At 45.9% G+C, this 19,652-nt stretch overlaps 2 protein-coding genes across 3 annotated transcripts in view; one reads left to right on the top strand and one right to left on the bottom strand.

Annotated features, from left to right (window-relative positions):
* LOC125435538 (WD repeat containing planar cell polarity effector) overlaps nucleotides 1-1,645 on the bottom strand; it is a 308,331-nt gene extending 306,686 nt beyond the window's left edge. Inside the window, exon 1 of one of the 2 annotated variants that reach the window (XM_048501735.1) lies at nucleotides 1,530-1,645. The gene's annotated coding sequence lies outside the window, so the exon portion shown is untranslated. The remainder of the gene's footprint in view (nucleotides 1-1,529) is intronic. The other variant, XM_048501743.1, reaches the window with a different exon arrangement.
* Nucleotides 1,646-2,507: 862 nt separating this feature from the next.
* MDH1 (malate dehydrogenase 1) overlaps nucleotides 2,508-19,652 on the top strand; it is a 29,758-nt gene continuing 12,613 nt past the window's right edge. Inside the window, exons 1-4 of the mRNA XM_048501724.1 lie at nucleotides 2,508-2,666; nucleotides 15,810-15,908; nucleotides 16,942-17,038; nucleotides 19,023-19,198. Of these exons, the coding sequence (XP_048357681.1) occupies nucleotides 2,664-2,666; nucleotides 15,810-15,908; nucleotides 16,942-17,038; nucleotides 19,023-19,198 (375 nt within the window). The 5' untranslated portion in view covers nucleotides 2,508-2,663. The remainder of the gene's footprint in view (nucleotides 2,667-15,809; nucleotides 15,909-16,941; nucleotides 17,039-19,022; nucleotides 19,199-19,652) is intronic.

Raw genomic sequence — 19,652 nt, 5'->3', positions numbered from 1 at the left:
ATCCATTACCCTGTTTCCCCGAATATAAGACATCCCCGGAAAATAAGACGTAGTAGAGGTTTTGCTGAAGTGAGAAATATAAGGCATATAAAACTAGCAAAGTTTTTGTTTGGAAGCATGCCTGACAAACAGAACACAGAAAAATAAGACATCCCCTGAAAATAAGACATAGCACATCTTTGGGAGCAAAAATTAATATAAGACACTGTCTTATTTTCGGGGAAACACGGTATTCCTTGTCCTAATCCCTGGAGCAGCAGAAAACAAGCTTGCTCCCTCGTCCACGCGACATCCCTTCAAATATTTAAACATGGCTATCATCTCACCCCTTAGCCTTCTCTTCTGCAGACTAAACAAACCTAAGTCTCTCCTTGTAGGCGGGCATGGATTCCAGGCCTTTCAGCATTTTGGTCGCTTTCCTCTGGTCCCATTCCAACTTGTCAATATCGTTCCAACTTGTCAATATCCTTGCAGTGCCCAGAATTGGACACAGTATTCCAGGTGAGGGCTGACCGAGGCAGAATAGAGTCGTCCTATCACATCCCTTGATCTACGTCCTATTGATGCAGTGTGTACTTCCCTTGTCTGTTCTTCGCTTTGCTAGTCTATAAAGCACCAGGCAATTTTCCACTCCTGATCTTTCACACACACTGGAAAACGCAACTAGTTTTGAGTCCATTAGCGCCTTCTCGGCTTGGCAGCAAGATTTTTCAGGGTGTAGATTTTCAAGAGTCTAAGTTCCCTTTGCCAGATAACTGATCCTTGATAACTCACAACCACCCACCTCCCAAAATCGGGATGTGTGTGTCAAATGTACTATTGGACCCAAATCTTGCTGTGCTCCTGCAGACCACTGCACCTAACTTCTGAAACTAGCTTGATCGGCAAATGCACTTTCAAAACCATTTGCATGTGGGTTTTTATTTTATTTATTTTCTGCTGTGCAAAACAGGGAAGAAGAAGAAGAAGAAGAAGAAGAAGAAGAAGAAGAAGACTTTATTTACAGACAATGACCAGATATTGCAAAACAGGGAGATCCATTTGCAAATGATTGCTAAAGTGTATTTGGGTGTAAAAAGCCATCCTTGGAAAGAGGTCCCAGTAGACTCCAGTGCAATTGTGCATTCCGAGTAACGTGGACTCTTTGAGCCATGTGAATGGAGGCAGGCAGCAGAAGCCGGGCATCCGCTCTCCGTTAGAACAGCTTTAACGCGCGCGCGCGCCAGCAGCAAGGGCAGCGCTGAGCTTGCCAATCTCCAGGTGGGGCATGGAGAATGGCATCCACCCTTCAGCCCATAAAGGTCAGTTTCCCTGGAGAAAGTGGCTGGACTCTACGGAATCATCCCCTGCTGAGGACCCTCCCCTCTTCGAACCCCGATCCTCCCAGGTTCCCCTCCCCAAATCTCCAGGAATTTCCCGACCCAAAGTTAGCAACCCCAGAAGCCAGGCCCAGAACCACGCGAGGAAATCTGGCAAGACGTCAAAACCCTCCTCGAGCCTCCTTCTCCCGCCCAGCCCGGAGCTCTCACCAGTCGCGGGGGCGGCGGGGCAGCCAAGCAGCGGCGGGGAAAGCGGCCGTTCCGCTCCGTCGGGCGCGCGCGCTCCTCTCGTCGCCAGGCAACCGGCGAAGCGTCCGTTCGGTGGGGGGGGGGAAGGGAAAAACAGGGCTGGCTCCGCCCACTTCGCCTCAGGTTCAATGTGCGCGTGCGCGGAAAAGTTTGCCCGCCGGGAAGCCATGAGGTGGTTTTTAGCAGCACTTCCGGTCTCGTTTTCGTCTGAGTCCCTGAACCGCGTTAGTGGCCGCGATCAGAGCGCAGACTATATATAAACATATATGGGTGCCTGTGTGTTTTTGTTTGTGTGTGTGTGTGTGTGTATATATATATCAGTGTATTTGTTTGTGTATAAGTATATGTACACAAACACACACACACATATGTACACAAACACATATTTATATGTTTCTGTTTGGATCATATAGAGTTGTGTATATATGTGTGTTTATATATGTGTGTATGGTATAGGTGTGTATAGGGTTACAGACTTCCCTCTGTGATACACCTCTGAAGATGCTAGCCACAGATGCAAGCCAAACGTTAGGAACAAGATCCACCAGACCACGGCCACACTGCCCTGAAAAGGCACCAGAACCGTCCCAAAATAGTCTTGCGCATGCGTAAAAGAGGATGGCGGCGCTCCAGATCCTATAGAAGCATGGCTCTCCTGCGCATGCGCTTATCAATGTCACCCTCCTCACCAAGAAGCGCGTGAGTCCTACGTCAAACCACGAACCTTCCGTTAGTTCCTAAAGTCTCTCCTTCGCCAGACCCTGGGAGCATGCGCAAATCTGAACGGCCAGCCTGCGCTTAGTCTTGTCCGTCAAACCTGTCGTGAGGGCGAAGGCGCCAGTCTCCGATGCATGCTGGGAGTTGTAGTTCCATGAAGCCGCGGTTGCATTTCGCCTAGCGGCACGTCGAAGCTCTGAGGACTACAGTGACCAGGTGGTAAAAGGAGACCGGGAGGGGGGCGAGATATTCTTTCTCCACCCCTTTTGGGTTACCTTCCCAGCGGTGCTCTCGGTCTCCCTTTCATCGCTGGAGTGGAGTGATTGTGCTTAGAGGTGACCTCGAGGAGCAGAAGTGGTCATTTCTCCTATTATCATCATGGTTAGTGATACTGAACTTGTGGGAGACGAAGGGGCGGGGGCTCAATATGAATGCATGAAAATGCACAAGGCAGATAAATGTCCTTTAGCTCTTTGCCGCTTTTTGGTCTTATGCCCTTCCTCCAAGCTGCATGGTTCTCTTCCCTGTCCTTAGCCCTCACAACAACCCTGCAAGGTAGATCAGGTAGAATAGGACTGGCGAAAGTCATCCCGTAAACTGCATAACGGAGTCGTGATTTGAACCCACGCTTTTGCAGAGCAAGAGTGTATTCCTGGACTGGCGATTGTGGGATGGGCGATAAGGGTGTCTTAACAAGAAGGGGGAGCCGGAAAAAAAGATCTAGCGTGTTTATTTTGTAGCTGGCAAGAGCTATGAATTATCCGCCCCACCCCAAGAGAAAAATATGATGGAATAGCCCACCTTGACGTTGTGATTCTTGTGGGAATTGCCCTTTCTTCTTGGGGCAGAGGGGGAGGAAATCTTAAGGCCTGCTTACGGTTGCACTTGCGTGGCTCAGAAGAATTCCTTGGCACTGAAACCCAAAAGGGTGTTAAGTGAACCATGTCTTGTCCGGAACCTAATTTGTGCACACCTGAGATATGAATGAGGAGGTGAAAAGCTGAGTTGGGCAAATGCGGGTTGAGAAACACGTCTTGGACCCCTTCCGCACATGCAGAATAATGCACTTTCAATCCACTTTGAAGCTGGATTTTACTGTGTGGAATAGCAAAATCAATTTTCAACGGATTGTGAAAGTGGATTGAATGTGCATTATTCTGCATGTGCGGAAGGGGCCTTGGAATACTCCCCTCTTTTAAACCCCTCCTGCAAATTAAAAAATGACCCAGGAAAGAGGGCTGGAACCGTATCCTCTGTTCTGGAGACTTTTTATGCAAACGACGGTGCAGGACCGGAACCCGCCACCCTGCATAGTGCAGTCCACACTACAGATTGTTTCATTCAGACCTGAGAAGAAAATGGAAAATTGCCTGCAGCAGGTAATGGTTGAAGGGCAGGGGGGAAGGAGTGGGGGTGGGGGGGTGTTAGAGCTGAGGGGTAGGAGAGAACTTTTAGTGCTTGTGAATGGGAGAGTGGAACGGAACGAGTCCTGAGTCCCCTTATTGGGATTGGAGGAAGGCCTACACACCTCCTTGTTCAGCAGGGCACCTTGAAGTCTCTGCAAGCGGCAGAAGCAGAGGAGAAAGGAAGGAAAATGGCCAGCGAGGGAGAAGAGTTTCAAATCGGACTTTACTAGGTCATTGTTGTTCATGGAGGTGCTTGAGATTTCCCTTTTCAAAGATTGATGCCGGGGGACCTGCCAGCCTAGCAGCTCCAATCACAACCCTCTTTTTGCCTTCTTTCGGCTCACAGCAGCTTCCTTTGAATTATCAGGAAGGAATTGCTGGCATGGCTGAGGATCCTTTTCAAGGTGCTCTTCAAGCGGATGCACGCTTGATTCTTGGCAGGTTTCAACACCTTGATATTTGCCAAAGGAAAAGCCTGACAAATCGCAGTCTCGCATTGGTCAGTGACTCTTGCTGGAAGTTGTTCGTGTGCCGATCCTTTTCTTGTTAGAAGCGTGTGGCCGCACATCTGGAACCCTGGGAGGAGAAGGCAGGGCAGGCATGCCCAACTTGAGAGAGTCAGGCACGCATGCACATTTTTTCCTGATCTGTCCCTGCAGCACATAATACTCTACCGTGTAACAGGCGGGACTGTTATCTCGCACGGTCCAAATTGAACGTTTGGCCTTCTCTCCAGGAATAAGTGGTGTTATCTTGTGTAATCTAAAATGTGGATCTTTCATACTATGTCTAGGTTGGCCAGGAAATATGCTTTGTACTTTGACATCACTGGGATTAAATGGAGATTAGGGGGAAACAGCTGTAATCAACAGCCAATGTAAAATACAGTTGCATTCCCTGGCATTTTGTTAACAACTGCCATTGCTTTCCCTCTCTGGTAATCGTAGAAGACCGTGATTTTTCTGCTGGGTATTGCTAAAGATTGCATTAGGTGTTAAATCAGTCTGTTGGTTCCAGCTTTTCTGTTCTGCTACCGATTCCGGAGTGCTGCAACCCATTCCGCTATGACAGAAAAGGTTTGTTCCAACCGGTGGATTGTATCATGGATTGCTCCGACTGAAAAGCATGTCTTCTGAGTTTTTGTACTGCACTGACGCTACAGCTCATAGCCGAGGCTTAAAAATCCCAGTATAGAGAAAACTGAATTTCCACCTTGTGCTTTTCCTCCTAGAACTGGTTAGTGAACACTTATACATCCCTGCCCGGCAAAAAAATACTCTTGCTCAATGTCATCCATTAAACATGCTACAGCTTAATGTTCTCACTGGTTCTTTCATTCCCGTACAATCCGAGTATCTCATGAAAATCAGACATAAACGTTGCAACATTTCTCTGTATGTTGCATGCCCTAATTTTAGCGCCTAAAAACCTTTGCCATCTGGCACGGAGGAGCATCTGCTTGAGAAAGTTATTTTCTTTAAGATCACCCTCCATGTTGAGATTTAATCCGAAAGCCTGACAGTTTTCCCTAGCCAAGATTGCAGGATTTGTTATTTCATAAAGGCACGTGTATAGAATCATGACAACTCCTGTTTTCACTCGTGGTTTTTTTTTTTTAAAGTAAGCTTTAAGTCTGTATGGCTGCAGAGCAGAGAAACCCCTGAAAAAAATGGGACCATCTTTGCTTTTTAAAAAAGCCTGCTCTGGACAGGGTTGAATAGAGATCTCTAGTTCAGGGATTATTCCTTTTAGGAAAGCGATTTGCTGTGCTCTGTAACCTCTTGTCAGAATCTCTGCTGTGTTTTTCACCCTGTTCAATTCCCCTCTTAATCCCTCCTTCTCCTCCGTACAAATCTCACACAATTTTTTTCATTTTTCAGGGGGAGGTCACCTTCAAGGTGTTTTAGGACATGTAACTCATGTTTCCTTGCATGTGTGGAAAATAATATATAATAGTGGGGAAATGGTTATACATAGTGATGCCCAACAATGACCCCATGGTTTTCCTGGTTTTTAGAAAGTGTGTGGGGTGAGCCTATATAGGGCTTCTGATTGGTTATTGGAGATTTGATTGATTACGACTACGAGACCTGGGCGGGATTAATTGATGAAGATATTTAGCCCCGCTGCTTCCCAGGGCAAGAGGGGAGCAAGAGCTTGTGGCCTTTTCAATTAGTTTGGTGCTCCTGATCCAGCAGCCTCCTTTTCAAAAGTTGAAATATTTCTTAGAAGAAGAAGGAGGAGGAGTTTGGATTTATATCCCCCCTTTCTCTCCTGCAGGAGACTCAAAGGGGCTGACAATCTCCTTGCCCTTCCCCCCTCACAACAAACACCCTGTGAGGTAGGTGGGGCTGAGAGAGCTCCGAGAAGCTGTGACTAGCCCAAGGTCACCCAGCTGGTGTGTGTGGGAGTGCACAGGCTAATCTGAATTCCCCAGATAAGCCTCCACAGCTCAGGCGGCAGAGCTGGGAATCAAACCCGGTTCCTCCAGATTAGATACACGACCTCTTAACCTCCTACGCCACTGCTGCTCAGAGGAAGGGAAGGAAGGAAGGAAGGAAGGAGGAAGGGAGGGAAGAAAGGAAGCACAGAAGGAAGGAAGGAAGGAAGGAAGGAAGGAAGGAAGGAAGGAAGGAAGGAAGGAAGGAAGGAAGGAAGGAAGGAAGGAAGCCAGCCTTTCAGATATTCTTCTCCATGCTAGCTTCTGTTTTGTCCAGTTTCATGCTCCTTCTTGATTCTCTGTTGCGCTAGTTCTTTGCAATGGCTATTTGTGTCTATCTGTTTTGAAACAGGTCTCCTCACAGAATTGGAAGTTCTCCCCTTGCCCCCGTAGCACAGGGGCTGCTGAACTCTGATTTGATTTGTAACTTCTGAATTTTGGCAGTCTAATGGCTACAGCAGGAGTCCCCAACCTGCAGGTGTCCCTGAGCCTGGAGCAGTGTTTCCCAACCTTTTCGAGGTCAGGGTACCCTTGACCTCACTCTTCATATCTCATGGTACCCTTGCCGCCACCCTCCACCTTCCCCTCCCATTGCCCCTGCTTGCCACACCCCCCACCTTCCCCTCCCAGGGTGAAGAGAAGCACTGGGGGGGTGGCTGCTGACCTTGTGGCAGGCCCTGCCCCATGGGCCAGCTCCATGTCCTTGCTGGCGCTCGGATGGGCATGACACAATCACAAAATGGGGTAGTGTTGTCCTTGAGGTACACCCCTGGGACATGCTCACGGCACCCCAGGGTACCCTGGTACCCTGGTTGAGAATGGCTGGTCTGGAGGCACATTTGGAATTTTTATGTGGCACTGTGGGTGCTGAAACAAAATGGCTGCCACAGGAGGCAGACCCAACCACATAACTGCCACCCCTTAACTTCAGTAACACAGTGAAGATCCTTGTGCTGTGTTGTCAGCTGCTGTCAAAGCAAGATTTTTTAAAAAAACCGTTTGGCCAATCAGAAGACTTTCTGGGCAAAACCCCTACCTGGTCCCACCCACTTCCTTAAAACACTTGGCTGGTGCTATGATGTCCCCAGCACCATGTTGGAGAGCTCTGGGCTGCATTGCCCTATCGTGGATGGGTTAGGGTTGGGCAGATCTTAGAAGCTAAGTAGGGTTGATCCCGGTTAGCACTTGGATGAGAAACTACCGAGGACGTCTAGGGTCGCTACGCAGAGGTTCGTCTCCTGCCTTGAAAACTATTGTTTCAATTGGGGTTGAAATTAGGGGGAAATGGGCACTGTATGACCCACACCTTCTTCCTTTGCCAATTTCCCTGTTCCTCCTCCCCTCCCATGAGCACTCAACTGCCCTCTATGTTCTGTGGCGACTAGATTATAATGATCGTTCTCACTCCTTATCTTTTCCGCTATGTAAAGCCCCGATACATATCTGCCAACCTGAGTATGTAGAAACTCCAATCTTGTGCCACGCCGCTGTCCTACCGACAAACATGGGTTTATTAAGTTGACTATTCGCACAGGACAAGCTGGCGATGTGCTTGGAATTAAAAGGGGGCAGGTGAGCAATTTAGAAATCCCGTTCCACCCGGCTGCTTGCAAAATCTCCCTTTTAAGTTTCTCCGAAGCTTTTGAGGGGATTGAGTTTCTCCTGTCCTTTGTTTCCTGTGGCCGACACGTGAGCCCAGCTTACAAATGGCAGGAGAACGAGGCGACAGAGATCCGAGATCGCTGTAGAATGGTGTTTCAGAGTACAGTTGGGTGCAGGGAAATACCTCTCTAGAATGAGATGTGATTAAAAAAAAAAAACCAGCATACCCTGTTTCCCCAAATATAAGACATCCCCTGAAAATAAGATGTAGTAGAAGTTTTGCTGAAGTGCGAAATATAAGGCATCCCCCGAAAGTAAGACATAGCAAAGTTTTTGTTTGGAAGCATGCCCGACGAACAGAACACAGCAAAATAAGACATCCCCTGAAAATAAAACATAGCGCATCTTTGGGAGCAAAAATTAATATAAGACACTGTCTTATTTTCGGGGAAATACGGTAGCAAGCAATCAGGAAGGTTAGAATTTCTTTCTCTGTTCTGCATGTTTTGTATTTGAACGGAGTTTTTAATGTCCAGCAGTGGAATCCATCACCTTCATCCCGGTCTGTTCTATCTTTTCATTCTCCTACATAGGTGAACTAGGTCTTAGTGGCTCTCTGCCATCTGTTTCTTTTGATGGACTCCTCGGAGTTTTTCTTTTCTGTTGGATATTTTCAAAGTCTTTATCTTTTCTTGCATAGTAGAAGTGTCTGCATTGTCCATTAATCAGTGCCATAGGAAGGGAAAATGGTGCCTGGGGCAAAATGGCGCCCCCCACGTGCCCCTCTTGCGCGCCCCCAACACCCCTTACCTGCCTTTTAAAGGTGAAAAAAGCAGCCTGCTGTGGTCCGTGGGGGCTGTTGCAGGCCATGGAGGGAGCCTGAGGGAACCTGTGGGGAGGGGTGGGGGGAGCGATTCTCTGCCCCCCCCCCGTGCCTGCGTCCGGGGTGTTTGTCCCCCCTGTCCTGTTGTAGCTCCGCCACTGCCATGAATGGGTCTAATTTTGCTGGGTTTATTTTTCATATAATAGGGTTGTTAGCCCCTGGTTAGGAAATACCTGGGGATTTGTGGGTGGAGCCTGAGGAGGGTGTGGCTTGTGGAGGGGAGAAAGGTGGAGAAAGATCATTTAATGCCTTCGCTTTTTAACTGTTAGCCTGGTGCTTAGTATTTATTATTAATTGGTTTTTATTATTGTATTGGGATACTATATTTTTTATGTTTAATGATTGTTTTAAGCTTATGTTGTGACCGCCCTGAGCCCTGCGGGGATAGGGTGGGATATAAATCAAATCAAATAAATAAAATTTTCATTGTGTCCATTTCCATAGAGTCCACCTTCCTAAACGGCCCTTTTCTTCGAGTGACCTGATCTCTGTCGTCTAGAGATCAGTTGTAATTCCAAGCAATCAGTTGTAATTCTAAGCAGAGCCCTTCGGGCAGTGGTGGCGAACCTTTGGCACTCCAGATGTTATGGACTACAATTCCCATCAGCCCCTGCCAGCTTGGCCAATTGGCCAGGCTGGCAGGGGCTGATGGGAATTGTAGTCCATAACATCTGGAGTGCCAAAGGTTCGCCACCACAGCCTTAGGGGATGGGCGGTTTAGTAAATCTAATAAATAATAATAATAATAATAACAATAACAACAACAACAACAATCACATAATGGAGCCCACAAAGCCAGAAAAGATCGAAGAGCAAAAATATAAGTTTTAAAAAATCAGCTCTGCTTTTCAAAACCAATTCCGTATCCACACATCTACCTCCAGGGTAGCTCAAACCGGCTCATTGTCAAAGATAATAAAAACCAAACAATCGCCAAACAACTGGAAACAGAAAGCCTTTATTGGCATGTTAAAAGAACACCGCAGCTACAACACAAACCAATAATGCAAAACACATCTGGTGCAAACCCGCAAGACGCATCAAACAACTTGTTACAAACGAACAAACCAGAGACGCATCATAACTGTTCCGAAACAGAGAAAGCAATTCTAAGCATGTCTGCACAGAAGTATGTTCCATTTTATTCAGTGTGACTTACTGCCAAGAACATGTCTTTAGGACTATAGCCAGAGATAGTCAAAGTATCAGGAACAGACTGTTTGATTCGAGGTGGCCTTACACGTGTTTCGCACCTGCCTCCAGTGGCTCAAAAACTTCTATGCTGATCCTTGCCAGCGGGCCACAAATTCTGTTTCCCTCACGTGGCACAAAACAATATGTAAGAATAGGGGAATCTCCAAGCTCCTTACGACTCCTTATAGTCAAATCCAAAATTGCCTTATGAAATTTTTGCATAGAAAGTTTAGTTTTTGAATCCCACTTACTTGGTCTGTACAAGCCCATCAGCCGTATGTCAAAGAAGTTTAATGGCATCCTTTTAAACATTCGTGTTAGGGTATGTGATTTATTCCGGCCATGAATCCTGATTTTTTTTTTCAAGTTTGTATACGCTGACAGCGCATTTCTAACAAGAACTAAACTTTCTCCGCTCCTCAAATTTCTTCTCGAGAGTGCTATGTAATCTTATAATTGCACATCCCAAGTGCAAATTCCTCAGCAGAAAAAGCCCACAAGATATCACTCAGTTTTCTGGTTTAGACCAGTTCTGTTCAGAGCTAATTGCCTCTGCTGCTTGCATACTGTGACCGAACTGGTAGGTAACAGTGGCTTCGGCAAACTTACCTTGATTTTAGTTAAGCCTTTTTTGGGTCCAAGATTTTTTAGCCCATCTGCGGCAGCTCCTTGAGTGAAGTTAATCTCTCTTGTTCTGAAAAGCCAAACAGCCCCAAAGAAATATCTTTGTCCTGCATCTCGTAAAACAAGCGTAACTAATACCTGGCTTTTGGAAAGGCGAACCTTCGGTGACCAATTTTGAAAAGTGAGCATAAATGCACACTTTCCGGAGCACGGTTTCTTCTCCGTCTGCAATTAGACCTTTAACAGAAGGGGTGCCAAATTACTCTTTGTGTTCTCTGTCGCACAATCAGCTTTTGATCTCCCCAGGTACTATGTCAGTTTGATGCAGATACTGGACTGCAGACGGCTATTACCCATTGTTCTTGTGACACGATTAGCTGAAGGCAAAAACCTGATTTATATATTATGAAGACTCCAGGCATTTCAGTTTCTGTTTTTAACAGCCTTCCCCCATTCCCACCACTATGTCATCCATTAACGATCTCTCTTCAGTTTAGGCAGATGTAGAATAGGGGGTGGATAAAAATAAATGTTTGATGATGATGATGATGATGATGATGATGATGATGATGATGATGATGATTGTAGATTTCACAGCTGCCAGATCTTTAGCTGGTTGTTGGCCTTCATTACAATTCGAGCCTCAACCAGAGGCCTAGGAAGTTGTAATGTATCAGCGTGGCATTCGTGCGGATCCCAGCAGGGCTGCCTTCTGAATTTGACAGATGTTAATTTTGTCAATTCGAAGATGTTTCAAGTGCTGCCCTAGTGTTTTTGGGATGGCGCCCAGCGTGCCGATTACCACTGGGACGACCTCAACTGGTTTGTGCCATAGACGCTGAAGCTCGATTTTCAAATCAGGGTATCTAGTGACCTTCTCGTGTTCTTTTTCAATGACCCTGCTGTCACCGGGGACTGCTATGTCGATGATGCTTACTACTACTACTACTACTACTACTACTATTATTATTATTATATTTTTAAATTTTACATTGGATTTTTTAAAATAAAATGCTTTTTTAAGGAAAAACTTATCTAAAGATAGTTTAAATAGTTTTCTGTTTAAGATACATTACAGTCCAGAAGTTACTCATTATGAAACAAAAATTACGGTTTTATTTATTATGTAGCATGAGACTATATATTCATGCATTGTTTTAAAAATTTTGGTAAATAATTCCCCCTATTTAATTTGCAATGTCAAGCTCATCCAGAGATTACTGTAAGATTATTTTGGGCAATTTTTTCTTCTAGAAAATATAACAGATGCATGATTTTGCAGTTATCACAAGTGAGAATTTGTGTCTGCAGAGATTACATGCCTCTTCTTTACAGTAAAAAATGTTCTAAAATAAACACGCAGAGTTGAGAAAAAGACTTTAATCCCACTGTCACTTTGCAAATCTGTGTACCCGGAGACAACCCCTTACCTCTTTAAGTGTTAAGTTTCAAGAAGTTCAATGAATAGAAGATCTGGCACAAGGCCAGAAGACAATGCCTGCCTAAGCATTTAGAAGAAGAAGAAGAAGAAGAAGAAGAAGAAGAAGAAGAAGAAGAAGAAGAAGAAGAAGAAGAAGAAGAAGAAGAAGAAGAAGAAGAAGAAGAAGAAAAGGAGGAGGAGGAGGAGGAGTTTGGATTTATATCCCCCCTTTCTCTCCTGTAGGAGACTCAAAGGGGCTTACAATCTCCTTGTAAGCAGCAGTGGCGTAGTGGCTAAGAGCACTGGCTAAGAGCAGGTGCATTCTGATCTGGAGGAACCGGGTTTGATTCCCAGCTCTGTCGCTTGAGTTGTGGAGGCTTATCTGAGGAATTCAGATTAGCCTGTACACTCCCACACCTTGGGAGTGACCTTGGGCTACTCACAGCTTTTCGGGGCTCCCTCAGCCCCACCCACCTCAGAGGGTGTTTGTTGTGAGGGGGGAAGGGCAAGGAAGTTGTAAGCCCTTTGAGTCTCCTACAGGAGAGAAAGGGGGGATATAAATTAAAAAAACACCCTGTGAGGTGGGTGGGGCTAAGAGAGCTCCGAAGAACTGTGACTAGCCCAAGGACACCCAGCTGGTGTGTATGGGAGTGCACAGGCTAATCTGAATTCCCCAGATCAGCCTCCACAGCTCAAGCGGCAGAGCAGGGAATCAAACCCGATTCCTCCAGATTAGGATGCACCTGCTCTTAACCACTACGCCACTGCTGCTCTCTAACTGTACTTGTTATAAAACTTGCAATTAACCTTTTTGCAATTTGTACTTTGCATGTCGTATTCTCAATATTGTCTGTCATGTAACTTGCAGCATTCGTTGTTCTCCTTGGAATTATCATAGGAAGGTCTTCAATTAATTTAAACTATGTTCTTAAAAAAATACTGTTCTAAAATAAACACGTTTCCCCATCTTAGGCTGGGAGAAGTTTCTCCGGTGAAAGAAGCTTCTTCCAACATTTGGCTGTTCTGTCGGAGGAAGAGATGCTTCAGTTGGATGGCGGCTTCCAACTTTGGACAGCGGAGGGGCAGAATTCAGGCCGGAGGGTGGTGGGACCATTAGAATTGTAGACGGAATGGAAGCAAGTCAGTCAAATAAGTTCCAGCTGTTTTAGTACTGAACTGTTATTTCCTCGCTGCTTATAGGTAGCTTTCTGTTGGAAGTCAGCAGAACTCCTTTTTCCTAAATAACTAGTGGGCCCGGCCACGCCTTGCTGTGGCTGAGTCGGGTGAAGTGGAAAAGGAAGAAAAGGGGAAGCGAACGGTTCGAACATGTGTCATTGCACAATGCTTGCAAGGGAGGGGAGAGGCAAGGGGCCCCTCGCTCCCCTCCCTCTCTCCCATTCCCTTGCATGGCAACCCTGCAGGTCCCTCCCTAACGTTCCCCTTCCTCTGTAGGGTGGGTGGGCCATGTCCAGGTGGGCTGGTCCTGTCCCTTTCACGCCCTTCCCTTGCAGGCGAATTGTCTAGCGTAAAAGACGCTGGGAGGCATGAGCTATGTTGTGTTCAAATTTCAGAGCGTTTGGTCCAGCAAACCCCCGGACCCTCCCTCATCTTCCCCTTCCTCTGCTAGGGTGGGTGGGCCATGTGCAGATAGCCCGCCGCATCCCTTTCACTCCATAAGGCAGTGGTTTTCAAGGAAGGCATGGTTGGTTCCCTTGTATCAGAGGGTGTTGCTTTGACAGCCAGCAGATGGCGCTGTTGCGGAACAGAACTGTGGTTCCAACTGTCACAGGTGTAGCATGTACACAATAACTGGCACAGTTGTGACATGTACACAACAGGAGGTGTGGAAACAGTATGAAAACCTGGCCGCACGTGAATGCTATGTTGTGTGAAAATTTCAAAGCAATTGGTCCAGTAGTTTGGGAGATTACCTGTCAGCAGAAAAACGAACTGATAGATTTTTATATATATAGACTAGCGTGGCCCGGCCACGCGTTGCTGTGGCTTATTGTGGTGAAATGGGAAAGGAACAGTAGCAGCAAATCAATTGCAGAGGCCAGCAGTACATGCTCATGCAAACATGCAGCCTGATACTGTGCGATGTCAGTGATGTGTGTGCCCGCATTCCTTGGGGGGGGAATGGAAAGGCACCCCTCCCACACATCTAGGCTGGCTGGTCATGATCCTTTACCTGGGAGTAACTTTGGTTGGTGGCAATGGGTGTCGCTTCTGAGGAAACCCTCTGAGGGGTGCGACGCAGCCATTCAAAGTATGTCATGGTTGATGTACTGAGCTTACTCCTGAGTAATGCATGCCTGGTTTTCTTAACTGTAACTGCAGTATTCAGGGAATCTAGGGTGCCTGGCCCCTGCCTCCCCTCCCTTGCATGCAACCCCTCACTGTCTCCCCTCCCTCACTTCTCTTCCTTTGCATGCCACCCCTCCCCCTCCCTCCCTTCCCTTTCCCTCCGCTACGGTGGGTGGGTCATATCAAGATGCTGGGCCCCCTGCCTCCCCTCCCTTGCATGCAACCCCTCACTGTCTCCCCTCCCTCACTTCTCTTCCCTTGCATGCCACCCCTCCCCCTCCCTCCCTTCCCTTTCCCTCCGCTAGGGTGGGTGGGTCATATCAAGATGCTGGGCCCCTGCCTCCCCTCCCTTGCATGCCACCCCTCACTCTCTTCCCTCTCTCACTTCTCTTCCCTTGCATGCCTCCCCCACCGTCCCTTTCCTCTCCCTCCCTCTCTTCCCTTGCATGCCAACCAGTGGTGGGATCCAAAAATTTTAGTAACAGGTTCCCATGGTGGCGGGATTCAAACTGTGGCGTAGCGCCAATGGGGCTGGGCGGGGCACAACGGGGGCATGGCCGGCCATTTCAGGGGCGGGGCATTACTGGGCGGGGCTGTGGCAAGGACGCAGCCGCTGTGCCAGTCCTTGGGTGGGAAATGAATGCACGCAGGCGCAGGCTGCCACGCATGCTGGTGCACCTCCTGCTAGACTGCTTCAAGTTCTGCGCGCTACTTCTGAGAGAAGGGGCGTAACTAAGGCAAAAATCATGTGACAAAATCACCAATTAGTAACCCCCTCTCGGCACACACAAATAATTAGTAACCTACTCTCGGGAACCTGTGAGAAACTGCTGGATCCCATCTCTGATGCCACCCCTCCCTCTCAGTGGCAGTGGAGGTTAAGAGCTCGTGTATCTAATCTGAAGGAACTGGGTTTGATTCTCCGTTCTGCCGCCCGAGCTGTGGAGGCTTATCTGGGGAATTCAGAGTAGCCTGTACACTCCCACACATGCCAGCTGGGTGACCTTGGGCTAGTCACAGCTTCTCAGAGCTCTCTCAGCCCCACCTACCTCACAGGGTGTTTGTTGTGAGGGGGGAAGGGCAAGGAGATTGTCAGCCCCTTTGAGTCTCCTACAGGAGAGAAAGGGGGGATATAAATCCAAACTCCTCCTCTTCCTCTTCTCCTCCTCCTCCTCCTCCTCCCCTCTCCCTCGTGTGTATGTGTGTGTATGTGTTTCACTTCCACTCGAGTTACTGCCTATGTGCTGTTTCCACTGCTCATCTTTGGCCATCTGAGTGAACATTCTAAGGGCACGAACATTCTAAGAGTGACAGTTACACACAGGCCCCTCCCTGTCCTTCACCAGGGAGCGCCAAGAAAAAGGCGTTTTTACCTGGGCCAGGTATGAAATTTCAGGTATGTGAACATCTGAAAACACTCTCGCCTGACTGACTGGCTGGGAATTTTCAGAGGAATTGGCCCAGCAGTTACTGAGGTACCCTGTCATCAACACATACACGGAAAGCTTTTTATATATATAGATTGGCCAAGGCGTTTTATCATGATAGGTCTTCACTGAACTTTGTAAGTGCTTACTGGATCTATAACAAGAGAGGATGCGTTGCTTGATGCTCACACTGATGACCGCAAATATGTTTTTTCTTGTAGTCTGAGCCAATCAGAGTCCTGGTGACTGGGGCCGCCGGTCAGATTGCCTACTCTCTGCTCTACAGCATTGCTAAAGGTGATGTTTTTGGCAAAGATCAGGTAAGAGATAAAGGGAATTGTATTATACTCATACGCAGTAATGCGGAGCCTACAGGCTATCACTGTATTGGTATCAAGCCTCCAAAACCAAGGCTAAAGCTCTGTTGACTCCTACTTGGTTTGGGTTTCTTTGAGTAGAGGAAACAAATGTTGCATTGTGGGAAATGTGGTTTCCACTAGAAGAAAAAGAATTTGGCTTTGCTCTACCTTTAAGGAGTCTCAAAGCAGCTTACAATCACCTTCTCTTCTCCTCCCTACAACAGATACCTTCTGAGCTAGGTGGGGCTGAGAAAACTGTGACTAGCCCAGATCACCTAGCGGGCTTCATGTGTTGGAGTGAGGAATCAAACCTGGTTCACCAGATTGAGTTTGCTTCTCATGTGGAGGAGCAGGAAATCAAACCCTGTTCTTCAGATTAGAGTCCACTTCTCTTACCCACCACACCAGCACTATGTGGTGCTGGATCCCAAACGCAGAATAATGCGTTTTCAAACCACTTTCACATCTGTTTGCAAGTGGATTTTGCCATTCCGCCCAGCTTCAAAGAGCACTGAAAGCAGTTTGAGCCTTCGGGGAGGGCGGTATACAAATATAATAAATAAATAAATAAATAAATAAATAAATAAATAAATAAATAAATAAAGTGCATTATTCTGCATGTGCGGAATGAGCCTATGTTACAGGGTACTCTGCAGAGTATGTTTCTGTCACAGAACTGTAAAATAAAATCTGACTGCTTGTATGTTTATTTTGTCCATTTCTGTAATGGACCTGCCAATGCCTCTGAAATGTTTTTCTGGACAGTTTTTGTCATATTTTAACTCTTGCTGTATTATTGACTTTTAATGGCTGTAGGCTGTTTTGAGTCTCTGCGAGAAAGGCGGACTATAAATGAAGTGAATGTTTTTTTTATCACGGCACAAAAAGAATAATAATCTGCCTGGCTGTGGTTGATGCGTGTTGAACAAAGTCATTTTGCATAACTTTACCATTTTATTTTGTTTCGTTACCATTTTATTTTGTTTCTTTATAGCCTCTTGTTCTTATACTGTTGGATATCACTCCTATGATGGCCGTGTTGGACGGCGTCGTTATGGAACTGCAAGATTGCGCTCTTCCGCTGTTAAGAGGTGACCCCTCGAAACAAATCTGACGCTGACTTTTGGTTCTGTGCAAAGAAGCAATGTGGCCTGCAGACATTTAGACTGGAGGACTAAAGGGGACAGGGCAAGAGGCCTTATTGGCAGACTTGCTCATTATTATGGGTTGGAAACAGAGGAGGTATCAAGTTTGCATGAGCAGTGCTTGCCACATGCATTCAATTACATTATGAAAAATAATATGTCAATACCACTTTTATTTTGTGGGGGGGAAATTAGAAAGTTATAATAGAAGTAATTTAGCAGTGTCGTTTATATACTTTGGATTATTAGAATTTATATCAAGAATAGCCATCGTTGGTAATTGTTTTTAAATTTTTATATAATATTATATGTATAATTTGGTTTTGTCTCTTCGTTTCTGATACTAACCGTAACCATGTTTGATCCTGGTTCCTTTTTTTCTTTTTTGTAAAAAAAAATTATTATTTTTTTAAATTCCAAAGGTACTTGCAAGCTCAGAAAGTTTGGGGGGACCCTTGGTCTAGAACGGCTTAGTGTTTAGATAAGATCAAATAATAGAAGCTAACTTGCTTTTGTACAAATTACCACCCTTCTTTCCATAGGCACAGAAGTTTCAATATTCAATACAATACAACAACCTTTATTAGGCATTTTAAATAGGCTCCAGAGCATTACAGACATTTCTGAAGTACAAATCAAAAGAACATTCAAAACACAGACAGATAAAATGTATCTAGCATTGGACGTTACTTAGAAAATTCTGTCACTTGTAAAAGAAATTTTGCTACTTTTTTCAAGAGCATGGCCTCTATGTTATTTAACAAAAACTCCACACAGAGTTGTCAGAGTCTCTTTCAGATTTGTCTAAGACCCGCCCAGGAGAGAAATTCCTAATACCCACATATCTCGGACAGTCAAGTATAATGTGAGCAAGAGTCTCCACTTGGTTTTTACAGTGTGGACAGACTCGATCCTGGAGAGGGATAGATAGGTAGCGACCCTTTGTAATGGCCGATGGAAAAGTATTGCATCTGGCCCTTGTAATAATCCATCTCTGTTGGGGTTCAGTTAATAGTTCAAGATATTTGGCTATGAGCCCCTGTTCTGGTACTATTCCGACTATTGCCCAAAATATAATCCCCAGAGGGAAGCTTTAGTACTACCGATAATGGGAAATGTGCCCCCCAAAATATCAATCCCAAAATTGTTAAACAGTAATAATCCTTCCATACTTGGGAGAATAGCCAGTTATTTGCTGCAAGTCATGTCCTTAAGAGGTATGTAAAATAAGCAAGTACAAAACTATTTAAATGTGAAATACTCCATACCTCTGATACTCCTGGGGTATTTTAGAAGGTGTTTATAAGGAGCTCACTGTTATTTATTGCATTTTATGGACATTTAATTAATTTATAGTATTAGTAATTTATGGTATTAGTAATTTATAGTATTATAGTAATTTATAGTATTAATTAGTATATACAATTTATAGATCTTGGGGAAGGCTATACTTTTTTAGTAAATAGGCTATGAATAACGAATATCTTAATCCTGTCTTTTAAGTGTAGTTTTACTATACCTGTTCACAATCCCGTGTACAATGGAATGGACAAAAAATTTTTAATCTTCGTTATTTTTATAAATGAAGTGTGATTTTAGAATGTAAAACTACTCATAGACGCCATGTACAACTCTTTTAAATTTAGTGATGGTCTATACTCACGCTTTTGTTTCTTATGCCAATAAAGGTCTATTGTATTGTATTGTACTATTCCGACGGAAACAGAAGTTTCTTGGCAGAGAGAAATAAAACTTGCCTATCAGTAGTATAATTTACTGCTTTATGTGTGGAATGACATTCTTCTGACTAGCCTTGGGATTTTGATTGAAGCTGTATTCACACTGGGTTCATTCTGAGATTTGTCCGCCAAATGTTGCTGTAATTCAGTTTACCAATGCCACTGTTGATCTCTTTGTTTCTGCTCGGCAGAGGTCATTGCAACAGACAAAGAAGATGTTGCCTTTAAAAACCTCGATGTAGCCATTCTGGTTGGCTCCATGCCAAGGAAAGAGGGCATGGAGCGGAAAGATTTACTCAAGGCCAACGTGAAAATCTTTAAGTCCCAAGGCTCGGCACTGGACAAGTACGCCAAGAAAACGGTCAAGGTGAGTGCATCTAGGACATAACCCAGATGCGTCCTGTGGACTTGCACCATTTGGCCGTAAGCTCACGAAGTGCCCTTGTGCCAGCTGTGTTATCTCAGCATCAGCCACCCTGCCCCCACATTTCTCTCCACCTTGCAAGATGATGGTGTTAAGACTAGTCAACTGTCCGGACTCGGCTGCAGCGCCCGGACTTACCCCACTGAGTCCCGCACCAGCTGGCACTGCGGGAGATGGGAAGGCTGCAGAGGAGCCTCTTGCAGGGAGGGTGAAGGCCTTAGAGGCCTTGTTCAAAGGGGAAGGCAGGGAAGAGAGGAGGCTTAGGCCCAGCAAGCCCACAGCTGAGGCAGCTGTAGAAGATGGGCTGGAGAAGCAGCTGGGACGAGGAAGAGGAATGAGAGGGCAGAAGGTATATAAGGAAGTGGGAAAGGGCGAGTCTGGAGCTGCCGCAGCAGCA

The sequence above is a fragment of the Sphaerodactylus townsendi genome, linkage group LG01, assembly GCF_021028975.2.
Source record: "Sphaerodactylus townsendi isolate TG3544 linkage group LG01, MPM_Stown_v2.3, whole genome shotgun sequence".
Classification (NCBI taxonomy): Eukaryota; Metazoa; Chordata; class Lepidosauria; order Squamata; family Sphaerodactylidae; genus Sphaerodactylus; species Sphaerodactylus townsendi.
Note: the sequence above shows the minus strand (reverse complement) of the source record. Positions and strands in the feature narration are given on the sequence as shown.